The sequence below is a fragment of the Sceloporus occidentalis genome, unplaced genomic scaffold (genome assembly GCF_023333645.1).
Source record: "Sceloporus occidentalis isolate IW3139 unplaced genomic scaffold, rSceOcc1.0.p SCAF_4, whole genome shotgun sequence".
In the NCBI taxonomy this organism is placed as follows: domain Eukaryota; kingdom Metazoa; phylum Chordata; class Lepidosauria; order Squamata; family Phrynosomatidae; genus Sceloporus; species Sceloporus occidentalis.
The window spans coordinates 191,823,629-191,840,495 of NW_028316984.1; the positions used below are offsets into that span (position 1 = coordinate 191,823,629).

At 43.1% G+C, this 16,867-nt stretch overlaps 1 protein-coding gene across 3 annotated transcripts in view; it reads right to left on the reverse strand.

The window, feature by feature from the left end:
* BRF1 (BRF1 general transcription factor IIIB subunit) overlaps window positions 1–16,867 on the reverse strand; it is a 282,491-nt gene that overhangs the window by 110,211 nt on the left and 155,413 nt on the right. For all 3 annotated transcript variants that reach the window (XM_089522715.1, XM_089522714.1, XM_089522717.1), the window contains 3 exons: window positions 14,273–14,312; window positions 14,097–14,189; window positions 11,349–11,600 (listed from right to left, as the gene is read on the reverse strand). In XM_089522715.1, coding sequence (XP_089378841.1) covers window positions 11,349–11,600; window positions 14,097–14,189; window positions 14,273–14,312 — 385 coding nt within the window. The remainder of the gene's footprint in view (window positions 1–11,348; window positions 11,601–14,096; window positions 14,190–14,272; window positions 14,313–16,867) is intronic.

Consider the following 16,867-nt stretch of genomic DNA (forward strand, 5'->3'; position numbering starts at 1 on the left):
GATCATTTGTCATGCTGTCTTCAAAGCAGTTAACCCCAGAAAAATGCTGTCCCTGTTCCCCTGTATCATCTACCAAGGGCGAGGTCTGTGGCTTCTCAACATAGGTTAATAAATCTTCATCAGCAATACAAAATGCAATGATGAGCCTGCTCTGTGCTGGATATAGACTTGAGAGGACTACAAACTTGATATTTCAATCCACTAGATGATAACCGCTTAAATAACAGTCCTTTAATGGGTTTCATTTTCACTTTAAGCTGATGAAAATTCCATCTGAGCTCCCAAGTTTTCATTTTCTATAACGTTTCTGCAATAACCAAGATCAATATGATCACTTTTTATGGTCATTGTAATAAGAGGTTTCTAAGTTAAAGGCAAAAAAGAGGGTGTCCAGGGGAGTGAGAGAAGAGGCAAGGGAGTCATTCTTTTTGCTATCTCCCAGTGACTGCTCATCCAAGTAATTGACTGTTATAAGCTCAGGAAGTGCAGACAAAGGATGCAATCCATCCACTGAGCCATAGGTCTTTCCCCTCACCCCTCACTGCTTGTAGGTCAAGTTCTTCCAATTTCTATCTCCTTGATCATGCCCCTGAATGTATCTTTCATAGCTCATCAAAATGACAAATGGCTTCCAGGGACCATGTCTACCTATAGGGAAAAAAAGGATGCAGTCCTGGCTGGGTAGATATCCAGTATGGCTCTTCTTCCAAATGGAATTGAAGAAAGGAGGAAATGGGAGAAAGTTTTTCTATGCTACATAGGAACAAGATCACGATACCTCTGAATGTCAAAATATATCTTATGAAGAAAGAAATTGTAAAATGCCCAGTTGTAGCCATTGAATGAGTTTACATAAAAGTCTCTAGGAGAAAATGCTTAATAGAAAACAACTCATTGACACAGCAACATCATATCACACATATCCAAGGGGTGAAACAGACCACTCTGAGGGAGTGACTTCTGGCCACCCCTTTGCTCGCTGGGTTGGGGCTGGACCAACCGTACACCATGCCCCCAAACTGGCCTTTTCCCAGTGCAAAAAGGAGCAGCAGGATGCCACTTCTTTTTGAGTCAGGGAAAGGGCACCTTTGCTGTGGTGGCATTTTTTCAGTGTTTCTTTGGTGCAGCGTGTGGAAATGCTGTGCCGCCGAAATGCTTTGGATTCACCACACATGAGATCAGCTGTGTGGCTTCCCGGCAGACTGGGGCATGCTGCTGTCTGAATGCCATGCCCCAGTCCACCAGGAAGCCAGCTCTTTTTGACCATCTGTTCCCTCCCATGTTTCCCAAAAGGTGGATGCAACCCTGCCAAATTGATGAGTGACATCAGCAATCATGATGTTCAGAGATGGGCAAAAATGACAGCTGTGTGCCAAAGAAGCTGCATTGCCAGTGTTTATCAAGCATGAAATTACTGGTTTTTGAAACCCAAATGCAGCTTTTTAAAATAAGACAACTGGAGTAAAGAAATGCACCATTTATCTGCTGTAATTCATGGCAATTCACCTTTCTACCCATGTCCCAGCAACACTTTCACATATCTTGTAAAGCATAAGACACAATTTAGAATACTCTTAACACAACATTTAAAAAAATCCAAATATATAACAAAAGTCATAAAAACACTTTGATTCTACTTCCAATTCCAAGCCTTATTCCATGAAGGAAGATTTTATAATTTACCAGAAGGTGACACTGAAGTAGCTCAAGACGCAAGTGAGTGTGAAAAGATGTCATTACCAACAAGGGTCTTGTCCTTCTAACTAACAGGTTGCTCCTTTAATCCAAGAAGCTCAAGGTACACAATCCCTTTGCCATTTTACCCTGTGAAGTAGTGAGAGACAGTGACCCCAAGCAGCCAGTGAGCTTCACGGCTGAGTGGAATATGAACCTGGCTCTCCCAAACATGAACTACTATACCATGTTGGTTCCACAGATTACCCTGCAATAATGGCAGCAAGTACGGCAGAACCTTCTTCTTTGATCTTAAAACCTAGGGCCAAGACATAAGGGGAATGCTGTATATCCAGGTAACCAGGTTCGAGATCACATAGGGCTTTAAAAAGTAAAAGCCCCAATATTGTGCACTGTGCTCAGAAACCAGACGGGGACTAGTGCAACTCTTCAAGAACAGGAGTTAAGAGCTAGCTATCACCTTCTTGCCCAGCTGCAGTTTCTTAGGTCTTGAAAACTATCCCTTACAGAGCCCATTACATTTATATGATTTAGATGATAGCTTACTACCAGTGGTACATTCAAAGATATAGTTGTGTCTGTAGAATCACTATGTAGAGAGATCTTGTAGCACCTTTGAGACTAAAGAAAGAAGTTGGCAGTATGAGTTTTTGTAGACTTAAGTCTACGAAAGCTCATGGTGCCAATTTCTTTCTTTAGTCTCAAAGGTGCTACAAGATCTCTCTACATACCAGTTGTACATGTACCATAAGTAGGATACAGATGTCATCTAGGTGGGACACAGAAGTGTTAGTCACAGCAATAAATATTATTCTCCATAATATTACTGCCATCTTTTATTTGCATTTTGTCCTTGTGCTACTATAGCAGTAAATCTTCAGCCAGTATTATAATTTTCAGCACTAATGGATTATATTGAGCCAACATGGTGGGGTGATCTGAGTTTTCAATTCAGACTCCAGACCAGGGTTTCGCTGCTTAACCACAGAAAAACTTTTGGTCACTTTAGCCAAGTCACATTCTCTCAGCTTTAGAAGCAGACATTGGCAAACCATCTCTGAATAAAACAATTTGAATGCCTATCTATCTATCTATCTATCTATCTATCTATCTATCTATCTATCTATCATCTATCTATCTATCTATGTTTACCTCCAACCATGTTACTGAAATGTTTTATTTCCTTAAAACTTACAAAATAATAAATACAGATCAGACGTTCCTGTAAAGAGGAATGTCCTTTTCCAAAAAAAGTGGGCTTTTTCTTTCTGTCACAGTAGAGTTCTTTGATAAAATGACTGGTAGGGACTTAAGATATGAAAGACTGAGATTATTAAAAGAAGAGCCAGTGTCTAATCTGTCTGACTGGATTAGTATTGTCAACTACAGTACTATTACCACCCAGGTCACCCATCTATTCCCAAATATATGGGCCTTTTCATATATCAAAAGGCAAACATGGAAACTTTCCCTTCCCTGATCACATGAAGTCAGCTCTGAGTTCTTAAGGGCTACACATTTCTCTTCAAAATCAGATCAAATGAGTAGAAATTCCAAAGAACACAGTTTTTTTAATCAACCGAAGATGCAGTAGAATGCAGGTTTATAAGCGTAACCCACATATTTCATAAGGAACAAAATCGCATCCTCTGCAGTTAGTAGCACAGGCTCCACATATTTAAAAAGGGATATGGAGTTGCTGCAGGACAGGGATGAAGGAAAATTCTGCTATTACTATGCTGGCTGCAGCAAGATTTTCACATCTCATTAACGACTTAATGAAGGCTCAATCACAGATACAACAGTCTATAAAGACTGCCAGATTTATGAGCTGCACGTGCAAGGTTCAATTCAAAAGGTTTGCTTCAGCAAAGATTTATCATTGTGCGCTCAAGAGGACCTTTTCAGCATGATACGGTACACGGAATATACATTAAGACCAAGCTGAAAGCAATTTGCACATTTTCAGGGACTTTCATTTGGACAACCACAAGTCACACACTAAAGGATTTTGACAAGCAGTGCTAAGGAATATAAAAATAATGCATGCCTCAGTAAGAACAAAGAGGAAAGCAGCTAGGAATGGGGACACTGCAGGGGAGAAGCATGACTTACCTTGAGGCCAGCAAGCAAAATGAAAAAAGGTAATTTTAAAGCAAACTGTTCAAGTAAGAACAGCAGTGGCCTAACCTTCCTTGCTATCTTCACTACAGAACACAAACTTTGTGGCACAAAACTTGCCAGGAACTGCTACTACAGTACTTTAAACATGCATTTGGCACAGAGCTTGAAAAATTACTTTTTCAAACTTTTGTCCTTTTACTCACCAGATGTTTAAAAGAAGTAACTTGCTACTGTTACTCGTTACAGTAGTAATTTGTGCTGGATGATGTTACAATCTACGAGACATATAACTTATGCTTGGGGGTGCTCCTGGATCCGTCGCTTCATCTGTCCTCTCAGATTGAAGCGACAGCCAGGAGCGCCTGCTATCAGCTTCAGCTGATATGCCAGCTACATCCCTACCTGGAGCAGCAGGACCTAGAAACAGTTGTACACGCTTTAGTAACCTCTCGTCTTGACTTCTGCAATGCGCTCTACATGAGGCAGCCCCTGTGCCACGTCTGGAAGCTTCAACTGATACAAAACATGGCAGCCAGATTGGTCGCCAGAAAATCCAGGTTCGACTGAATTACACCTATTTTAAAGCCACTTCATTGGCTACCTATTAGCTTCCTGCACAGTACAAGGTGTTGGTTACTGCCTATAAAGCCCTACATGGCCTGGGTCCAGTCTACTTGTAGAGACGCCTCCTCCCATATAGTCCTTCCTGTACACTCCGGTCCTCTCGGAAAAACCTTTTACAAATAAGAAAGATCAGATTGGCAGTGACCTCCTGGAGATCTTTCTCGGCTGCCGCCCCAAAAATCTGGAACGACCTGCCGAAAAAAAGTTGCCAATTATCCTCACTAGAGGCTTTCAAAAAAGCGACTAAAACCCTTCTCTTCTGGCAGGCCTACCCAGACTAAACATTGCCCAGAAACAATTGAACCTTTTCCACCACCTCTTTCATTAACAGATTGTGCAATAATTATGATGTGTTGTTATATATTTTAACTGTGTCCTACTATATAATTTTAAATTCGGGTGGGAGGGTTAGGCAGGGTTTTTGTGGGTTTTAATGTTTGATCTTTATGTACTATATAATCATGTTGTTACCCACCTCAATCCCCAAAAAGGAAGAGGAGGGATATAAATAAATATTTTATTCATTCATTCATTCATAAATGAAATGACAAACTTATAGATGAAATAACAAATAGCATACTGTGCATTTACAATAGCCCCAGGCAGTTAGGTTATATGTCTTAGCAATGTATGTTTTGGCACAGGACTTGAAAAACCTCCTAAAATACCTCTAATAAAGCCCTTAGATATTAAGTAGAAAGTAACAGAAAACATTACTTGTTATACCACTAGCTGTGCTACTTATGAAGCATTCTTCATTATGTTGTAAAAAGGGGGTGTTGGAGTCCCCCAGGCTTTTGGTCCTGGGGGACCTCAACATCCCCTTCGCGGCCAACTATAGTCCATCAGGTGTGGCTCGAGAGTTCATGGATACCATGACAGCTATGGGCCTGTCTCAACTGGTCACGGGGCCTACGCATTCTGCAGGTAATACGCTCGATATGGTCTTTTGTACGGACATGGAGATTCCCTGGGCGGAAATAACTAACATCTCCGCCTTGTCATGGACGGACCATTTCCTGGTGGAAGCAAAAATCAAGGCATCTACCCAGATCCCTCCCGGGGGTGGTGGACCTATTAGGATGGTCCACCCTCGAAGGCTGATGGAACCCAAAAGATTCCAAGAAGCCCTAGAGGGGTATATGGTTGGAAATAACGGCAATTCTGTTGATGCCCTGACTAACATCTGGGACTCTGATCTCTCCAGGGCTATACACAGTATCGCTCCCAAGCGTCCTCTCAGGTCTGCTTCCAAAAAACAGCCCTGGTATACGGAAGATCTCCGGGCAAGAAAGCGGGTGCTGCAACGTCTAGAGCGTGACTGGCGTAGACACCAGCACTTAGCCGACAAGGCTCTCCTGGACCTTCTTTTGGAGGACTACAGAGAGGCGATAGATGCATCAAAGAATTCGTTCTTTGCTGCATGTATCGCGTCCGCGGAGTCGCGTCCGGCAGAGCTGTTCAGGGTAGTGAGGGAGCTTACTCAGCTACCCTCCTCCCTGAACCCTATTTTGGAACCATCCAAGGCCTGCTGCAACGAATTTAACAACTTCTTCATGGATAAAACCTCTCGGCTAAGGGCTGATCTTGACGCCATTATTAGTTCAGAAACCAGAGCAGAGGTCTCCAGAGCTTCCGTGGACTCTATTGTACTGGATCACTTTGAGTCTTTAAGTACCGAGGATGAGGACAAGATCCTTAGAAGTGTTAGGAAGACAACTTGCTCTCTCGATCCCTGTCCCTCGTGGCTAGAGGCTCAGGGGGGAACGGTCGTAACTTCTTTGTTGCACCGTATTATCAATACATCATTGAGGGATGGGCAATTTCCATCTAGCTTAAAATTGGCCACAGTAAAACCATTGCTAAAAAAGCCCTCCCTCGACCCCCTGTTGCACAATAATTATTGGCCAGTATCACTATTGCCATTTTTGGGGAAGGTGATCGAGAGGGCGGTTGCAATCCAACTTCAATCGATCTTGGATGAGACGGATTATCTAGACCCATTTCAAACCGGCTTTCGGGCAGGCTACAGGGTTGAGATGGCCATGGTCTCCTTGATCGATGATCTCCGTCTGGGCATGGACAGGGGTAGCGTGTCCCTGTTAGTGCTCTTGGACATCTCAGCGGCTTTCGATACCACTGACCACGGGCGCAATACAAGGTGTTGGTTATTACCTATAAAGCCCCAAATGGCTTGGGCCCAGGGTACTTGGAGGACCGCCTCTCTCCGTACAATCCGCCCCGCACACTCAGATCAACTGGGCAGCAATTATTAAGAGTTCCAAAGGTCAGATTAGTTACTACCAGCAGGAGGGCCTTTACCACCTCGACCCCCAACCTCTGGAACTCGCTGCCCGCCGAGCTCTGCTCGGCCACCTCCCTGGCCCAATTTAAGAAGGGGTTGAAGACATATCTTTTCGAGCGGGCCTACCCCTGATTCTACCCCTCAGTATACTCTCTCTCCCCTCCTTCGTCAGCTGGTTGAGCTGGCATGAGTTTGCTTGTTTTTTTTTAATAATAATCTTTATTAATATTTACCAATAAAAACATAATCGCTTTCCTGTTGTCTTGATTATTACAAACAAGATCATATGTACATTGCAGTTTATATGCAAATAACAAAGAAGAAAAAACAGGAAAAGAAAAATCGTAAAAACTACAAATACATCGTGTCTTCATGCCCTCGTATCTTCTAAGTTTGCTTGTTTTTATTGTAATGTTTTTAATGTATTTTAATATGTTTGTTTGTATGGATTGCTTGTTGTACACCACCCTGATTTCTAGAAGGGCGGTATAGAAATAAATTATTATTATTATTATTATTATTATTATTATTATTATCCTCCTTCTGGAGCGCCTGGGGGAGTTAGGAATCGGGGGCACTGGGCTCCAGTGGTTCCGTTCCTACCTCTCGGGCAGGTTCCAGATGGTGCAGCTGGGGGACGTGTGCTCCGATAAGAGGGCCCTTACATCTGGTGTCCCTCAAGGAGCCATTCTGTCCCCCATGCTTTTTAACATTTACATGAAACCACTGGGAGAGATCATCAGGAGGCACGGGGCGCGGGGTTATCAGTATGCTGATGACACCCAGATAGTCTTCTCTGTGTCTCCGACTGATGCAGTGACCAAGGATGGCATCTCTCCTCTCGATGCCTGTCTGGAGTCGGTAATGAGCTGGATGAGGGAAAACAGACTCAGCTTGAATCCAGAGAAAACGGAAGTGCTTATGATAGGTTCTCCAGGCCCAGGGATGGTTATTTCTCCACCTGTCCTGAACGGGATCACGCTTCCCGTGAAGGACTCTGTCCACAGTCTGGAGGTGCTCCTTGATTCGTCGCTCCACCTTACATCTCAGGTGGATGCGACGGTCAAGAGCACCTGTTATCAACTTTGGTTGATACGCCAGCTGCATCCCTACCTGGGCCGGGGGGACCTTGAAACAGTAGTACATGCTCTGGTAACCTCTCGATTGGACTTCTGCAATGCGCTCTACATGGGGCAACCCTTGTACCATACTCGGAAGATGCAATTGGTGCAGAATATGGCAGCAAGATTGGTCACTGGTACTTCCAGGACCAGTCATATAACACTGGTCCTTAAAGACCTTAATTGGCTGCCTATTCGCTTCCGGGCACAATACAAGGTGTTGGTTATTACCTATAAAGCCCTAAATGGCTTGGGCCCAGGGTACTTGGAGTACCGCCTCTCTCCATACAATCCGCCCCGCACACTTAGGTCTGCTGGGAAGCAATTATTAAGAGTCCCAGAAGCGAGATATTCCATCACTAATCAGAGGGCCTTCTCCATCTTGGCCCCTAGGCTCTGGAACTTGCTTCCCGGCGAGCTTCGCTCGGCCACCTCACTGGACCAATTTAAAAAGGGGTTAAAAACACACCTGTTCCAGCAGGCATACCCCTAATGCTCTCGAAGTACTCCCCTCTCCCCTCTCAGCAGCACTGAAATGCTAGCTGGTGTTATTTGTACTGTGTATTTGTGATTTTATTTTGATGTTTTATTGTGTATAATGCTGTTGTTGCATTTTTAACATGTTGTTACCCGCCTTGATCACTGGAAAGGCGGGCTACAAATAAAATTTTATTATTATTATTATTATATTAATGGCCATGTTATTTGTGACATGTTAGTTCCAAGTATAGGACAGATCCCATACAAAGCCAACATGAGACCTGTAAATCCTGTGGAATTCTGAAGGTGAAGAGCTGCATTTGACATGCAAAGTAAGGTGAAGCAGGCAGAAGGCTGTTGTAAAAAGTTGACAGATGTTGAAGATGTACAGAGAACAGGGGAAAGTACTGGCACTAAGGCCAGAGGTATGAGAAGGTGGTTAATTGATTCCAAAAGACTGAAGAACAGATTTCATGTATTCCACCCACATAGTACCCCTTAGTTTCCAGACATACTACCAACCCTCCCCCCTCCACATTAAAATGTGGGTAATTTTCACATGATTTCTTTTTTTGCCCCCAATTACTCCAAACACCATAAACCCATCCTAAAACTGCCATTTCCTTTTTTAATTTTTCCAAATCCTTCCAACCCCATGAAAAAAAAGTGCAGATGAAATAATAGCAACAGATTACATGGTATCATTTTCAGTTTGCCAGTAATGATACCACCAGGAAGTCCACAACAGGGCAATTTGCTGCAGCTACACAAGTGCAGTTAAAGATATATCAAATTACAAATGACCCCCAAGAGAGGACAGTGAAAAAAACTGTTCAGATGATGTGACAAATAGCATATTGTGAGATTACAAACAGCCCGGGGCAGTAAATATTCCAGTACATTCACACCAATACTAATGAACCTTCTGAATGCAAAGGTATGTATACTGAAGTAACAGCAAAACATGCAGCACATTCAGGAGTGAACAGCCCCAACAGAATTAATTCTTTCAGCCTAGGGTTTTACTAGCTCCTAGAACAGGGGTAGGCAACCTTTTTGAGCCGGGGGCCGGGTTGCTGTCCCTCAGACAATTGGGGGGCCGAAGCCAAAAAATAAATAATTAAATGTTTTTTAAAAATTAAATAAATAAATAAACCGGGACAAATGTAGGACAAAAATGTCAAATCGAGGACACTTTTTTTAAAAAAAATGGAGGACACGCAAAAAAAATTTGCTGATTTTAAAAGAAAAAGTTAATATAAATGCATGTTTTGGAGGCTTCTATAGACAATTGCCCCCCTTGTCCGCCGCTTGCCCCCCTTGCCTGCCACTTGCCCCCCCTTGCCTGCCTCCTCCTGATAGGCCAAAGGCCCTCACGCGAGAGGCCAAAGGCTCTGGCGGCAATCAGCGGCAAGACCGGGCTGGGGCCGGTCCCAAGGCCTTGCCAGGCCGCAGGTTGCCTACCCCTGTCCTAGAAGAAGAGCAAAACAATGCCTGTTCATTCTGTGGAAAGCATATGACAGGATGGAAGCCACTGGTTCCAAAACTATTTCCAAGATAAGCAAAAACATGTATATTAGAGAGTTGGTCTGCAGGATAGCCAACTACTGGGAAACAAATTAGGCCATAGTGGGAAGGCAAGACTTTGAAATTCCTTTCTCAAGAAGCCTAGACTGGCTCCCTCCTTGCTATCTTTACAGTGAAGGCCTTTCTTATTCCACCAGACATTTGGGATTTTATATATATATATATATATATATATATATATATATATATATATGGCTTTCTGTTTTAGTGTGCTATACTACTTTTATTCTATGCTTTCAATGTTTTAAATTTTACAGGTAGTGTCAGAGGGTGGAAGAAGGGGAGGAATCGGGTTGGGGTCCCACTCCTGAAGACGATGTGCCAGGGGACCCTGATGAAGCCAAGGAGGACAGGGAGGACATGGCTTGAGGAGCTACAGCTGGGACTGGGGCGGAGACCAGGGAGGAGGGCGTGTCGGAGGGTAGAAAAGGGGTGGAGGGGGAAGACCCAGGGAGGAGCGGAAGTGGACGCCGAGCGTGGAGGGAGACACGGGATACGAGGAGGAGATAGTGGGGAGAGATTGGGACGCCTGGACAGTGGAAGCTAACTATCGGTACCTAAGAGGGCGGCGGGATGGGAACGCTCGGGGTAGCGACCGGGGAAACCCCGCAGAAGGATTCTTTGCCTCTCGGGTTCACCCTCTGTCCCTGGAAGAAGCCAGTGGACCCTACCAGGCCAGGCCAGTGATTAATCCAGGTCCTTGCTTATTGTGGGACATAAGAGGCCAGTGTTGGCCAGCCGAGAGAGTCTCGAGGGGAGGGGCAGGAAGAGAAGCGGGCCCTGCGGCGGAGGACACTTGCCCGGAAACGGAGTCAAGATGTTAGACTTTAGGACGGTGAAGTAACCAGTTTCAGTTCTGTTCACACGTGGAATTGTTGTAGTTACATTAAAGAGCACTGAGCATACACCAGCGTCCTCGTCTCTTTGTCATGGATCCACAACTACCCACCCCACCTGCTGGTGTAGCCAGGGGCCCGGCGACAGGTAGTTTAACGCTATTCTAATTCTAATTTCTTATATCACACATTTTTAGATGTGTGTGATTTTATGCATTATTTCACTTTAATTGCGCACAGCACGGCCTCAAATCCTAGTCTTGGGGAAAAGGCACTAACCACTTAGCAAATATGTTAGGACCAAGACTGCCCACTATTAACCTTCACAGATTACTTAATATTAATACTTATTTGTATTTATATAAGGATAATATTCCAGTGAACAACCATAGTTTCTACAGTAGTTGTAGTTGTTATTGGAGTGTTCAACCACACGAGGAGAATGACAGAACTGGGGATGAATGGGAGCAAAGTTAGTGCACTTCCCTGTTTGCACATTCACAACAGATATTAAGGTAAAAACTATATAGATCTCATGAGTCACAGCTCAGTTTGAACATGTCAGTTTGTACTTACTGGGATCTCGATCATTTGTTAATATACACTCTTTTATAGATTCTGTAATCCCAAGACTGGCTGCAGTAGGGAGAGGGCCAAGAAGCGATTCCAGGGCAGGTGGCCTTACGGAAATTTCTTTCTCCTGTGATCTGTCTTTATCAAGCACTTCACTGTAAAAGTCCTTGTTTAAATGATTTGCAGCTGCTTCTAGTTCTTCATCTTCTCCTTCCTCCTCTCCAAATATACTTAAGGTATTATCTTCCAAACAATCTAAAAAGAAAGAGTATCAAATGATTTCATCAAATAGATTAGAGCCAAGATGTTCTAGATGCTGTTAATAGATCTTTGTAGGTCTTCTTAGGACTTGTAAGAAAGAACTCCTGGTCACAATTTTTTTCTAGTCTTAAGACCTATCTACAGTTCATTAATCATCCTTGTAAAAAAAAAACAACCAGAGCCACAGTACTAAAAATAAAAAGCTCAAGGTTCTTTCTCATTTCTCCCACCAATTATTTTTTTAAAAATAATAAAACAGGAAAATAAAAGCCCAGTAAGATTTCCAACTATTACTTTTCTAGACTTGGAAACTATACTAAAATAGCATCCACCTTCTTTGCTACAGCATCACACTGCTGGCCTGCATGTAGTATTGCTGAGCCAAGTATCCCCCATCCTATACTTGTGGATTTGGTTTTTGTGGCCAAAATGTAGAATTTTGCATTGTCTCTGTTGAATTTCATTTTATTAATTTCAGCCCAGTTATCTAATTTATCAAGGTCCTTTTGAATTCTGTTCCTATCTGCCAATGTGTTAGATATCCCTCCCAGTTTTGTATCATCCTTTAGTACTTGCACGGAATGTTATCAACATAAGCATTGACCAGTTGATAAGGTATATACCCTGGTAATTCTGCCATTTCTCCATTTATATGCCAGCTTGGTGTGTGCTATTTTAGATAAAGAACAACACACACAAGGAGACTGGAAAGTAGAGACCAAATATGCTACTCCAGCAACCTTTCAACATATGATGGGCATATAGTGGCACAGAACTTGATGTCCTTATTAACTATGTCCATACCTTGACATTTATTTATGGCATTCAATAATAAAGTATAATTCTAGAAGGGGTAACATACACAATTAAGCCTAGATCCATCTTCAACATGGTGATTCTCTCCAGAGTTTTGTAATGTTATCATTTTGGGCTACAACTGCCAGTGGCCACATTGGCTTGTGTGAGTCTAGGGCGCATTACAGACCGCCCCTTTGGGGCGGCCTGTAGGCGCGCCTTTCCCCGGTGTATTGGGGCCTCAGTGGCCAGAACGGCAGCCGCTGAGGCCCCGATCCGCCACTTTCTGGGCCGCAGGGAAGCGGCAAAAGGCCGCTTCCCCGCAGCCTGGAAAGGGGTGTCCTTGGGGCTTCAAACCCCAAGGACACCCTGCGGTGGCGGGGAGGAGGAGAAAGGGGCCGCTTGGCCCCTTTCTCCCTTGCATTGCTGGGCACAGCCGTCTGAAGGCTGTGCCCAGCGACGCAAACCAGCGACGCAAACCAGGAAGGAGCTCCGAAACGGAGCTCCTTCCTGCTCCGCGCAAAGGGCGCATTAAGCGCCTTCACGCGGAGTGAAGGCGTCACGTCCGCACTGCCTTGTTTGGAGGCGGCACGTTCGTCATGCCATCATGGCAGCAGCCGTGAGGAATGGCCGCCGCCATTTTGTGTGCGCAGAGCGCGTGCTAGGGTTAGGGGGTGCGGAAGCACCGCCCCTTCCTAACCCTAGTACGCGCTCTGCGCGTACTTAAATAGCGGTGTGTAACCCACCTTAGAATTATATGCCCCAAAATACAGCTTTTCTAAGCTCTGCCATTTTAGGAAGGGGAAGCAGCAGTCCTTCCATTGTGCCCAGACAATGCTCTGAATATCTTCTGAACACCTTCTGAACATCTTTCATAAGGATGTGAAGGGCTTTGGCAAATGAAAACCAAGAGTAAGGAATATATAGCCTTCTAGATGACAGTGACTCAAAGAAGTGGCACCAGACCAGTGCCAGGCCCTGAGCTATTTCAGTGCTGGCCATTGGCACATTTCCAGAAACAAATAATTTTAGCCAATGAGCACAAATTTAATTTAGGTCCCTGGCACACTGGAAAACAATAAGTGCTGGTCTCCCACATCAGATTGTGTGAGAAGTACTGCTCTAGATGTTTTTGCATGCAAGTATCATCAGCCTTAACCAGCATAGCTCACAGTGAGAGATGATTAAAATAACACCCTGATTACAATGCAGGACCCTTTGTTTCCCTTCCCATTCTATATCATAATTTAAAGGATCTGATATTTCAAATTCTGACAGGCCCAACATAGATGGTTTGGGGGAACCATGAAGGGCTGGTTAGTGGCCAGAAACTGAAAAAAAATACTTTTTAAAATTACAACTCTCAGAACTCCAGAACCAGAACAGTCAGGTGCCATGCTTGTTTTAGGGTTCTGGGAGTTGAAGTCTGAGAAGTAATATTTCCAAACTCTGTCTAGAAGCTTCTCCAGGAAAATTGTACTCCAGCACAACAGAGGAACTCAAGGACAGGAAAGATTGTACTAGAAAATACATTCCTTTTCTTGTCATTCCACCTGTGCCTTTCTAACCCAGAAATGAAAGATACCCTTCTCTATGATCAAACCTGATACATTATACACCTGAGATTTTTAAAAACTGCTGTAAAGTCATCAATTTTTAACATATTCCTCATGAATGAATTTTAAACAGACTTACCATCTTTACCGTAATTTGCATAAACTCCTTTTGCTTTTGGCCTGCTATTCTCTAATTCAATCTCTATTTCATCTTGGTAGCTTGTTATTTCACCTGCCGTAAATACAGAGAAGTGTCACCACTGTGCAGAGGAAACATGGCATAAATAAGAATGTTCTCTGAAACACAGCCTTTACCTTCTAACTCTTCCAGCTTTTTTGACAGCTCCTTCTCAAGCTGGGGAAAGAAGGGAGGGGAAGAGAAAGAAAGAGAAGGAGAAATGAGCAAAATAATTAAACTGTAAACTAGGAAGATTTATGAACCAAATCTTAGGAAAAACATATCCTGCATTAGGTCTGATAATATTCAAAAACAACTGTTAAGATTCCATGTGATCTTGAAAGTTCAGGGCTATATTCAGAGGAGTTTGCATTGAACAAGGTACTCCTGTGATCTCAGACGGGGGGGGGGGGGGGGAGAGAAAGAACTAGATTTAAAACACTGGTTGAAACTTTCTGCTACCTAATTAGATACATTACTCAACTTGGTAGAGCAAAGAAAAGCTCACAAATAGTATTAGTTCTATTCTCTGAGTGGCTGTATTCTCTGTAAGATAAACAATCACAAAACAAATACGACAAAGTTACACTGGTTGTTCTGGTCAGTATGGCTAGCTTTCACTCAGCATATGCTAATATGTAGGTGTAACCTTTGCCAAAGTAAGCTGTTAAAAAAAGTAGAATAAAAACCTAAAACATTTAAAATCCACCAGCAAATAAGGAAGTTTATTTCTAAGCAAGCCTTTGGCAATTAAATTGGGTTACTATAGATGGGATGATAAATCAGCTATGTGCTGTACAGTGGGTCCTTGGTGCTTGCTGGGGTTTAATTCCAGACCCTGTGGATACCAAAATCTGCGGATGCTCATGTCACATTAAATACAATGGCAGAGTAAAATGGTGTCCCTTATATAAAATGTCAAAATCAAGGTTTGCTTTTTGGAAGTTATTTTTTGGTGAATATTTTTAAACCGCAGATGGTCGAATTTGTGGATGCAGAATCTGTGGATACAGAGGGCTGGCTATACTTTTGAAAATGGATATGGTCTTTCAATTCAAGAGAGTTTAAATATAGTGTATACACTCGACTATAAGTCAGGCTCATGTATAAGTAATGGGCAAGATTTGGGGCCAGAATTATGGCTTTTGATATGACTCATGGATAAGTCAAGGATAAAACCTAGGGGCATGTGTAATGGAGAGCACGCCCAGCTGACCAATCAGGAGGCAGCTGAGGGCCAGCCAATGAAATGAGGGCTGGGATTTGTGAACATTCCGGGCGTCCGTTGGGGATGAGCAGTTGGAACGTTTGCGGTTATGAGGCAGTTAGAGGGTTAGAACCCAGGGGGAGAGGCTGGAGGAGAGATTGGGGAAGACAGTTGATAGGAGTAGGTCCAGAGAGGGACAGGAGTTAAAGTAAAGGGTCTAGAAAGGAGAGACTCTATGTAACCAAACCCAGGCAGAGGGGTTTGAGTTACTAGTTTGGTTGAGATATAGAGCAGCCGTAGTGGCTGGGATATTAAAAGAATTACCCAGAGAGGGACAGAGAAGTCCTAGGGTAGATAAAGAGGCTAGAGGGGAAGAAAGGAACATAGTAACGAGGGGAAGAATACATTTGTAACCAAAAGGAACGTGCCTGAACTAAGTTCAAGTCATATTTGTTAAGCAACTTGTTCAATAAAGTTCACATAGTTTTTTTCATCTTAAAGACATGTCGGCCATATCTATTGAATAATACTGTGAACCCACCATATATTAAAGGGGGTTCGTTACAGGAATTGGTTGGCAGCGGAGTGGGATAATAGAAGTCCCAAGCGCCTGCCACAAAAGAGAGGGTAGCCGTTACATTATGGCTTTTGATATGACTCATGGATAAGTCAAGGATAAAACTTAGGGGCATGTAACAAAGGATGTAAAGGATGAAGTTAACCATATTCATACAGAAATGTCTTATTTAGATCCTTCTAAGCCTGATTTCTCCTGCCATTCCTTTGAATGGAAGTACCAAAGAGGTAACTACTACTGCCATTTTTCAGTCGAAGCATTCATAAAGGCCAGACATAGCACCATGGTGGAAAGAGCAGAGGTGGATGGTCCTTCTTTTAGGTGCTCCTGGGATGCACTATCCTCTTACCTTTCGCCACTCTACTCAGAAGGGGAAGAATTAAAATACAGTACTCACATTGACCCATGGATGTTGATCCACATGGGGGGGGGGGGTGTCAGTCTTTTGACCAAAATTTCTAGACATATATATATATATATATATATAATTGGTTTAATTGTGTTTTATCATTCTAACTTTTTGCCTGTTTTTTAAAAAATCTGTAATTGTTTTTATGAGTTTTTAATCTTGTTGTCATATTTCTGGGAGAAAGATGTGAGATTTAGCCATATAAATTAAATAAATACTGGCCTAGATGGAGAGATAAGCTGAAAAGGCACAAGGTAGCTGCTGTGAGTACAAACGTCTTTGTAATTCTCTGGGAGAGTTTTTCCTAATGCTTTCCAGGCACTGCATTTTCAAAAGTAAACCTCCAAAATAAGGGAAGCAATCACACATTTGCATGACATAACAGCGTACATATTCCAACAGGGAGACTGCAAATGACTAGCCTTGCATTTTACCATCTTTGCCAGCTATAAATGTCACAGGAACAGCAATTTTTAATAGCCATCACAAACTAGCTGTTTATCAAAAGGCCACACTTAATTTATGGCATTTATAGGATT